The sequence below is a fragment of the Crocodylus porosus genome, unplaced genomic scaffold, assembly GCF_001723895.1.
Source record: "Crocodylus porosus isolate Cpor-Errol unplaced genomic scaffold, CroPor_comp1, whole genome shotgun sequence".
In the NCBI taxonomy this organism is placed as follows: domain Eukaryota; kingdom Metazoa; phylum Chordata; order Crocodylia; family Crocodylidae; genus Crocodylus; species Crocodylus porosus.
Window position 1 is genome coordinate 1948810 of NW_017728915.1, and position 10725 is coordinate 1959534.

Genomic DNA, 10725 nt, shown 5'->3' on the forward strand with positions numbered 1-10725 from the left:
CTGGCCACTCTAGCCCTTCCTACCTTCCAGAACTCTAGGGCAACTGCTCTGATCTTAATTGCAGAGACACCATGGAGATGGGGAAGTCTGTTTCCCCCATCCACCTTGCCTGGCTGTGAGAAGCTCAATTTTAGCCAGACCACAGAGCCCTGGGGAGGCTGCTTCTCTCTGTTCCTCTGCTTTAAGCATGGAGTGGCCTCCTCAGTTTCAGCAGGAGCACAGAGCCCCAGAGAAGTAGCCTTCCTGAAGCTCTGTGCTCAGGCTGAAGTTGATGCAACTGCTCACAGAATGGCTTAACAGCTGTGGGACCCCGGAGTCAGGAAAGCAGGCCCTAGCCTGGTCTTTATTTCCAGTCAGCACAACCCCTGCTGCCCCCAGCCCCACTCCCCGCTCCAACCCAATCCCAGTTCACTGAAATGCATGCAAGAGATTTTCGTCCTTTAACTTTTTTTAAGTCTGTTTTTCACTTCATTCTCTTTATTCTCTCCTATCACCATCTGGACTAACTTTAAACAGTTTTTCAAGATTTTTCCCCTCATACCCTCCACTCTGGCTGCTGCGTTCCTGTTGGGTATGGAGGGAGGGAAGACCCATGCTGGTTTCTCTGTCTCCTAGCTACATGCAACCCTCCCCCTCCTCTCCCATCACAGGGGAGGAATAGTCCTGACTCCTGTCCATTCCCCTGCTTGCCAGTCCTCTAGTGGCAAATCACAGTTATGCAGGTCTGAAATGACATGAAGCCTTCACTTGAGACTGCTTTAAAAATGCCATAAAATTTCAGAGATACCTGAAATTATAAAGGTAACTTGTGCTAAAGCCCTCCCAGTGCAGCCTAACTTGATTTCATGATTATTCATTAACATATGTGAATCTATAATCAGTGTCCTCTCCTTTCTTCTTTCCTTCTTGGATTCAGAAATATCCTGTGACAATGAATTCCACAGATTAATTGCAACTGAATTAAAATAATCCTGTAAATAGTTTTGAATATGTTTTCTTTTAATGCCACTTTATGTCCTCTTGTTCTACTGTGATGTGGGAGTATAAAAGCAGCGTATGGCACTTCATTTTTTCCTCTTAGTCATCTCTACTCATTAACTAAACAGTGCTGTTTTCTTAATCCTTGTGTAGAAATCTTTCCAAACCTCTAGTCGATAGAATAGTGGCATGCTGTGCCAAAGCAGCCACATGGGGGGGGGGACTGAGGGACTGAAAGGGCTTGGGTTGTTTAGCCTAGCCAGACAACTGCTGAGTGGGAGTAAGAGTATTGCCTATAAATACATCAGAGGAGTAAACAGCAGGGAGGAGGAAAGCTGTTTTAGCTAAATGATGATGTTGGCACAGGAAAAAATGCGTATAAGTTGGCCATGAATATATTCGGACCGTGACTACATTTAGGCTTGAAATCAGAAGGAGGTTTTTAACCATCAGAGGATCTGGAATGGTCTTCCGATAGGAGTAGTTTTGGACAAAAGACGCAGAAAAGTTTACGATACGGCTTGATCAGATGATGAACAGGATTATACAATGCAGTTGCATGAGACTGACTGTGACGACTCAGATTTCATAGATTTTAGGGTCGGAAGGGACCTATTAGATCATTGAGTCCGACCCCCTGCCCTGGGCAGGAAAGAGTGCTGGGGTCAGATGACCCCAGCCAGGTGTCTGTTCAGTCTCCTCTTAAATACCTCCAAGAAAAGGGATAGTACCACCTCCCTTGGAAGCATATTCCATATTTTGGCAACCCTCACTGTAAAGAATTTTTTCCTCATGTCCAATCTAAATGTGCTCTCCTTCAGTTTGTGGCCATTGTTTCTAGTTACCCTGGTGGGTGCCCTGGTAAACATTGTATCTCCTATTTCCTGCTGTCCCCACCCTGATGTGTTTGTAGATGGCCACAAGATAACCTCTCAGCCTTCTCTTGCGGAAGCTGAAGAGATTCAGTTCCCTCAATCGGTCCTCATAGGGTTTTTCCTGTAGGCCTTTAACCAGACAGGTGGCCCTCCTTTGAACCCTTTCCAGGTTATCTACATCCCTCTTGAAGTGCAGCACCTAAAACTGGATGCAGTATTCCAGCTGTGGCCTGACCAATGCTGCATAGAAGGGAAGTATCACCTCCTTAGACCTGTTTATGATACACCTACTTAGGCAAGAAAGAGTGTGGTTAGCTTTGCTTATTACTTCATTACATTGGCGACTCATATTCATTTTGGAGATGACTGTGACTCGTAGATCCTTTTCCACAGTTGTGCTATTTAGAACCTCCCAGGCTATAGGAGTGTTCTTCCTCCCTGGGTGCAACACATGGCACTTACCTTTGTTAAACTGCATCCTATTCTGTTCTGCCCACTTCCCCAGCCTGTCCAAATCCTCCCTGCCCTCTAGTTTGTTTACCTCTCCCCCTAGTTTGGTGTCATCTGCAAACTTGGACAGAGTGCTTTCTACAGCCTCATCCAAGTCACTAATGAAGATAGTAAATAGTACCAGTCCCAGGACAGAGCCTTGGGGGGGGGACACCACTGCCCACATTTCTCCAGGTAGAAACGGACCCGTCCACCACCATTCTCTGGGTGCATCCCATAGGCCAATTTTCTACCTACTGGACTGTATAATAATCTACATTGCAACTGTTTAGTTTATTTATAAGAATTGGGTGCGGCTCTGTGTCAAAGACCTTTTAAAATCTAAGTAAATAATTTCATCCAAGCATTTTGTGATCTGGTCGTAAAAAGATCCCAAGTTAGTCAGGCAGGATCTGCCTGCTATGAACTCATGCTGGTTTCCCCTTAGCATTATTTTACCTGCTGGTCGCCCACAAATGTGATCCTTAACAATTTTCTCAAAGGTCTTGCCAAGCATAGAGGTCAGGCTAACTGACCTATAGTTACCTGGTTCCTCCTTCCTCCCCTTTTTGAAAATAGGGACCACACTGGCCTTTTTCCAGTCCTCCAGGACCTGTCCTGAGCACCACGAGTGCTCAAACAGCCATGCCAGTGGTTCTGCCATGACTTTAGCTAATTGCCTAAGTACCCTAGAATGAAAATCATCAGGGCCTGTTGACTTAAATATATCCAACCCCTCCAAGTGCCCTTTTACTAGGCCAGCACTAACAGTTGGTGGGTTGGTATCTATCTCGTGCTTACCTAAAGTCCCATTGGGATGCATTCTTGTATCCATGTCCAGGAACACAGCTGCAATGAAATCGCCTAGGGGCTCCGCTTTGGCCATCCTATCTGTTACCCTAGTCCATCTTGAAGGGCCCCTATGTTACCCTGGGCTTTCTTTTTGCTTCCTATGTATTTAAAGAATGACTTAATTTTTGCTGCCAGCTTAAACTCCATTTCTGATTTGGCCCTCCTCATTGCTTCTCTGCAAGCTTGAGCCAAGCACTCAAGCTTGCCTGAGTGCAGGCTAGTATGAGTATAATCTCATATCTCTGATCACTGTTGTTCCACTGATTGGTTGCAGTATTCAAAGACTCATTGTTCCTTCTAGCAGCTGAAGTGTAAAAGATGTAAAAATAACAGGTTTGCAGTTCAGTTTGAATAACAGCTCAAGAGAAGCTCCTAATATAAAAGTATTAGTTTTTTTTTTAAAGCTTATGCCTGAATGTCTTCTTCCACCAGCCTGCAGTCCAATGGCATCAGCTCACTTGGAGGGACTCAGATGGCCAGAGCCCTGGTTAAATGTCATCAGTTAGAGGAGATAAGGTAGGAGCTGCCTGGAACACCTAGATGCTTTAAGAACTATGACTTGATACATCTTAATCTGTGTGCAATATATATGGATTTTTCTCTAATGCAAAGTATACAAACAACTGCATGCAGCAACATGAATTTGTACAATTTCCACTTAGCTATAGACTACTTAGTTGCAGTCAATGGCAACATTCTCAGTGGTTACAAGGCCAGGATTTTACCCATGGGAAAATGCACAGTGGTTTTATGAACCTGGCTGAAAATGGGGAGCAAAAAACAGCAGAAAGATTTCCCTGTATGTTCCTTGTTTTGTAACTCCATTATCAGGCTTCTTTTCTTTAACCTCTAGAGTTTTGTGAAAAAACAATTCTGGGGTCATTTTATAGAGCCATAATGTTGAAAAATATAATTTCGGATTGATATGAAATGAAATAATATCCTGAATTTTTAATGAATCATTTTGGGTCAAACAATGCTCTTCTACTGTTTAACTTTTGAGCATTTTTGTTTTGTTAGTTTTCAATGAAAGCAAAGCAAATTTTGAAACAAAGCATTGTTTTAAACAAAAAGGAAAGTGTTTCATTTTAGAAATCTTGAAAAAAAACAGTTTTGACTCCTAAGAAATGTTTCAGTTTTGGCCAAAACAAGTCAATAAATTTCACAAGAATTGACATGAAAGATTTTGAACAACACAGATTTGCATTTTTTCAGGAAAAAAGTTGCTGGTAAAAAAATTCACCCACAGTTACTAAGCACCACCTCATGTAGCCAAGACACAAAAGGGGCACACCATGCGTGCATCTATATGTGCAGTTATTGTGACTGAATACACTGTGGAGCAATTTGTTCTACAGTAAACTACTCCCAGGCCTAGTGTCTACACATGCACCCTAGGCCAGCATTTCTCAACCAATGGGTCGTGACCCAAAAGTGGGTCGCAAGAATATTGTGGCAGGGCATCTTTGGTGCCTGCCGCTTTAAGGTTTGTGAGCAGGCAACAGGGCAGTCTACAGGTGTGGGATAGCCCTAATGAAGCAGTCACATGACTGCAGGAACACCCTGGGACAGGAGGAGAGGGCTGAGCTATCTCCATTTTAGATCTAGGTTCTCAGGACTGAGGCAGCAGTTTGCTACTGGCAGCCAGAACAACAACACCTGGCTGAGCTGCTGCTTGGAATATCTTGGAGGTAAGGGCAGGAGCTATTGGGATGGCAGGAGGCTCCTGGTCCTGGGTATGACTTGAAACTGTGCCCTGTTGGGGAAGGATGGCCTGGTGGGACTGCCTGTATCAGGGCAGTTCCCCAGAAATGCTAGATCAGTTGCCTCCCCAGTGAATGGTGGGTAGGGGCACCTTATAAACCCAGCCCCCACTACTCAGTGGGTAACTAGGAATGGGAATGGGGGTGGAGAACAGACATGACTAGAAAGAGGCACCTGAGCCCCGCAGGGGTGTAAGACCCTGGAGGCCCCAGAGAGGGGGCAGAGGAAGAGAATGGCCCCAGTGAATGGGACAGAAGTTGTGTGACCTGCCCAGAGTAGGGTGCACAGTGGTATCTGATGGACTGGGCATTGGTGGGTACAGAGTAGGCATGGGGTGACCTGAACAGCACCATATGGGCCAACCCCCATGTGAGTGAAAACAGGAGCAAGTTGCCCTGCAAGGGGCTAGAGGCTGACCTCCACCCAGAGCAGGGCGTTTGGTCAGCGCCTCATAGAGTAGTGAAGCTTGAGCAACCCAAAGGTGTTGCCTGTGTACTGACTTGAGTGAGAGTAGGTAAGCCTGATGGCCCGGGGGGTCACTGAAGAGGATCAGGGTGGGTTGAGAGTGACTCTGTGAAGGGCAGTATGTAAGAGGCCCTGTGAGAGAGGGTGGAGTCAATGAGGCCCTGTGAAAGGGAGCGGAGTGTGTGAGTAGAATGGAAGAGGCAGAACCAGTCTGGCCTTGGGCTGGAGTTATAGTCTACTTAGGATGCCATCTGCGAGGCATGGGCCACAGTGTAGGGATGATATGGAGCTGGGTACAATGCCCCCCTGGCATAGGGGCATTAAAAGGTGCAGCCTCCCACATTTTACACCAGTTATCAAACATCAAGTTGTGGCAGGTGAAATTGGGTAGACTGCCCCACATAAACAGGTGGGTGAGCCAGTGTTGAGACCTGGCCTTCTCCTGGCCCCCTTTCAGAAATATATGAAAGGGTCATAAACAAACTTAAAAAATGGATCAACAAACTTTAAAAAATGGATTCTCTTTTAAAGGAGAAAAACACTGGAAGCTGGCTTTTGTCTTGCAGGCTGGCATAGTTCCAGCCTGCAAGGGGCTGCTTGGGGCCCCCCCATACACCTCCCTGCTGCCTCACATACTTGGGGTGCTGAGGCATGGGGGCAGGGTGCAGCAGGTTGGGAGTGAGGAGCACTGGGTCAGGATTGGCTACTAATGTTTATAAATGGGTCCTGGTACAAAAAAGGTTGAGAACCACTGCCCTAGACAGCAGCAAATTGAGCCAGGGAGGAGCAGTTTAGGCCAGGGCTGCTCCTGCCATGCTCTGCGCCCCCTGCAGCAGCCAAGGAGAGCACCAGGCTCCAGTTGCAGCTGCCCAGGTGTGAGGGCACAGGGGGAGGGTATGGGGGGTAAGCCAGGCTTAGGCAGCAGGTAGCTGTGTTGGGCAGTGGAGGATCTGGCTGGGCCATGAGGCTCCTGCAGCTGCTGAGCCATGTAACTAGGCAGCAGGCAGGACTGTGGCCCCCTGCTGGCTGGGCTGGCTGGGAGCAATTTACTCCCGGATCAGCGTCTATATGTGTACTGCTGTGCTATAAATGACCCTGTTGTAGGATAGTACTTGTATTTACAAGTACTACCCTGCTGTGTAGTTTATCAGTTTCCTGCAACCTAATAGCCCTGCACATGTAGATGCAAGACATTTACTGCAGAGCTAGTTAGTCTACTCCATAGTAAATGTCTTGGCTCCCTTCCTCCCTACCCCCACACACACTTACTTAAATACACGTGCATGCAGTAAACTGAAAATGCTTTGGGCTTCTTTCCTTTATTGTTAAGTACTCATTCTGTAGTCTCAGTGTCTTTATTTCTGATATAATTTTCAGTGAAATAGCTGAAAGGGACACGACGTTTAAGTAGAACATAGGTAACTGTGGGGCATTGATGTAGCCATGATGGTCCAGAGACTATGCAAGAAGCAAAGTTTGTAGACCCGCTTATAATTAATGGCTTGGTTTATAGCCGTTAACTGCAAGTTGGTCCAATAAAAGATATTACCTCACTTCACCTGTTTTGATGCTTGTTAAATACAACAGGTTGGGTCCATCTACTGGTAAGAGTGAGAATGCACTTACCTCTAGCCTCAGGCTACATTTTGAGCTATCAGCTATGAGATTGCCAAAGAGCAAGGTGACCTATAGTTCAGAAGCAAATAAACCAATCACAGAGTGTAATATGATGTATTATCCCCAACTGCAAACAAAAGGATAGACTGAACCATTGCTTCATTATAGAAAACAGCATCACTGTATTTTCCATGCTAATATGATCTTCTGTTATGGTAGTACATGAGTATCTTGACATTATTCTAATATATTTATCCTCACAATCCACAGTGAGGTAGCACAGTGTGGTACTTTCCAACATTGAGTGTTGGAGAAGCTAAGGTGACACTTGGTGTCTGTAGCAGAGGAGGGGACTGAATCTGGGTTTCTCAAGTCCCAAACTGGTTCCACAATCACTGAACTGTCACTTCTCTTGTATAGTCTCCTCAACCCTGGGGCTGGTTGCTGTTCCCTAAGGGACATGGTTGCTTTCTAACTGTGACTCGGCCCTGATTGTAGCTTTTGGTAGCCACTCAAAACATGTCAATTGTCCTTGCAGTCTGTCAGAAAACAACATTGGTGAAGAAGGCACCCACGCCCTCTCAGAGGGGCTTCTGCACTTCCCACAGCTCAGGAGAATTGAGTAAGTTGAGGATTCTGTGAACTATGTCAGGTCCATTGCATGGCTGGTTTTCAGTCTGTAGCACTTCTAGGAGGAAACTTCAGGAGATTATGTAGCCAGTGGGGTCAGATACTCAGCTGGCATGGACTTCAGTAGAAATACCTCCTTTTATGTCGGCCACAGATTTGTCCCAGTGGTTGCAGCCTGCAGCTGCTTTAATTTATACTTGGTATCAAGAAAGGCCATGGGTGTGGGGGAGCACAAAGGAGGCACGTGGCCTCCTCCATCAATGGGGTCAGACCAAGACACTCAATAATTCCAAGACGCATCTAGATATAATAATGCTGTCACTGACTCCTCCCCCCCATAACAAACTATGTTCCAATCACATCTGCTGACTCTTCAGTTTATATTTACTAGTAATGTTTTTCCCTTTAGATTGAAGCTCTGTGAAATTGGTGATGGTGTTTCCAAGCGCCTTGCTTTTGGCTTCAGTCAGTGTCCCTTCATTGAAGAGATTATGTAAGTACAGAGAATGAGTATGTAGAGCACATCAGTATCCTAACACATCTTTCATTCTCTACAAAGCATTTGCCAGTCTCATGGTGACAGTGCCTGTTCATTTCTGCTAAACCTGAATGCCAGTTCAGGTCAGCAGATATGAAACTATAATGTTCCTCTGGGCCCCTTGGAATTGGCATTAGTTAGTCACAGCCTGCTTCAGCTAAGAAGCCTCTTTGGGTTAGCATGCTTAAGGCATGGAAATTTCTGTAACCAACAGTACATCAGGAACTAATGGGGCTAGCATTACATCCAGCTGCCTGAATAACCTCATGTCCATTTACATCTGGGCAGCCTGGGGGCAGCCTTTCACTGTGACACCTGACAGCTATCACTTCTGTCCCTGAGAAATGTGGTTTCAGTTTGCAAGGTAATGATACTTGTGAGTTCCCTATGTGGTTTATTGATTTGTTGGATTATAAGGACCCTATGCATGGAAAACGATTCTATTCTTTTTTTTTTTATAAATGTAAGACAGAAATTCTGACATGCCTAGTGCCCATGGCAATGAAATGATGGGAGTGACTGAGTCAGATTAGAAAGCACGAACTGACTCATGACGTGTTTGCTTCTAGGGTGGTGAGTAAGTCTGACACAGTGTTTGCAATGTCACCCCATTCAGCTGGTGTCCCAGAATTGGAAACAAAGCCCCTTCCATTCAGAAAAACTCATCCTATTTTAAATTTCCTCCTGAAATGTCAAATGTAATCCTGTTCCACACAGCTCAGAGTACAGGAGATGTTTTACAAGTATATTTGTAGGTCCCGTTAGCTACAGTCTACCCTGATACTTCAACGCTGTAAGTAGATTGAGCCCTAATCTTGGTATGATTTTCATATACTTAATCTTGATTCCAATGTTCTTAATCCCTGGGCATTCAGTACTTCAGGGATAGTATCAGGCCCCCAGCATGGTAATTTTTGGAGTCCTGTCTTTCATAAAAACATACAGTGGCCATGGTGCAGTTGCCCAAGGTTAAAGGTGTCAGTCAGAGGCTGCATGTACATGAGATGATGACTGCACAGTTGTTACTGTGCAGTCATTTGGTACTTGCATACACAAGTACTAAATGACTGAACGGTAACCAGAGTTACTGCGCAGTAGCATCCCCAAATCGTTTTTTGGTGATGCTGACTGCGCAGGAGCTTGTTACGACTGCACCAGAGCGTTGCATCGCATCTCGTGCCATGCGACAGTACTGCACAGTAGTAATGAGCTACTATGCAGTCAGCGTCTTGTGTAGACATAGCCAGAGAACAGATAAAATCTCCTTGGGCTTTAACCAGGGAACACTTTCCTTCATGGTGAAGGTGCAATAAACTAAATACAGGAAATAAGCTAATATCTTGTGGTTTTCTCTGGGGTCTCCTAAGTGTGAAGGAGGCCACACCAAAGCTGTCTCTCTTGTGTTTATACTTTCACTTGCCTTGATAGACCAATTCATCCATTTTTTTTGTTTGTTTAGATTGTCTTGGAACCACCTGGGTGATGACAGTGCCTTTGAGTTGGCTGAGATTCTCCCAGGAATGACAAAGCTGAGGATACTGGAGTGAGTATTATCAAAAGTAACCCAAGGAGAATTTTAATTACTGAACTCGCTGAGCATGGAATCACAGCTTTTAAATAGAAGACATTTGTTGAAATAGCTACATATTATAGACACAAGCAGACTTCCACACAGCTGTCTTGTGTACCATGGAGCAAGCCCTGCCTAAAACATGACACACTGCAGGGAGATGTGTCATAGTCAGTAACGTACTGCCAGAAAATACTTCTTTAGTGCATATAATGATGTATCTGTTGACTTTTAGGTAAATTTATGATTAGAAGAGAGTGAGAACATATTTCGATGAACTAGGACTTTTCTTGAGCTTTTTTTCTAGGAATAGACAGTTAAAGCTAATTTTCATTATTGAACTTTTTATTCTTTTTTCCATGCCACCCAACTTCAGCAAGAAAACTAGGTCATTTTTACTAGGTGTTTTTCAGATACTAGCAGGAAAGTTGTGTTTTGAGGAGGAGCTGGCCTGTTCCTAACTATCCTTGACCCTGATCCAGTCACAGGATCTAGTGAATTAAATAAATCTGCTTAATAAGTCTCCAGAGGTACCAGCTCTGGAGGTTCCTAAGAACAGGTTAGATTAATATTTGTCAGGAATGGTTTAAATGTAGTTGATCCTGTCTCAGAGCAAGCTAATGGTCTCTTTTCTGAGGTTCCAGTTTTCTCTGACTGCATGGTACCCAGTGAGACTGTTTCTAAATGGTGGAGTTCATACTAATGGGTCTGATTGCAGATCAGAACAACTGTTCACTAGGGCACCCCTGGGGAAGACTAGGACCAATGGATACAAACTCCTGGAAGGCTGCTTCAGGCTTAATACCAGGAAAAACTTCTTCACAGCCAGGGTGTCCAGACTGTGGAATAAACTCTGTCCAGAGGTGGTGCAGGCAGCTGTTCTGGACTTATTCAAGAAATGCTTGGATTCTTATTTTACTCGGGTCCTTTGACCCTAGCTGACTTCT

General features: G+C 45.0%; 1 protein-coding gene across 1 annotated transcript in view; it reads left to right on the forward strand.

Annotated features, from left to right (window-relative positions):
- The window catches only part of NLRC5 (NLR family CARD domain containing 5), a 91135-nt gene that overhangs the window by 78119 nt on the left and 2291 nt on the right, over positions 1 to 10725 (forward strand). Inside the window, exons 41-44 of the mRNA XM_019535520.1 lie at positions 3627 to 3710; positions 7579 to 7662; positions 8080 to 8163; positions 9668 to 9751. Coding sequence (XP_019391065.1) covers positions 3627 to 3710; positions 7579 to 7662; positions 8080 to 8163; positions 9668 to 9751 — 336 coding nt within the window. The remainder of the gene's footprint in view (positions 1 to 3626; positions 3711 to 7578; positions 7663 to 8079; positions 8164 to 9667; positions 9752 to 10725) is intronic.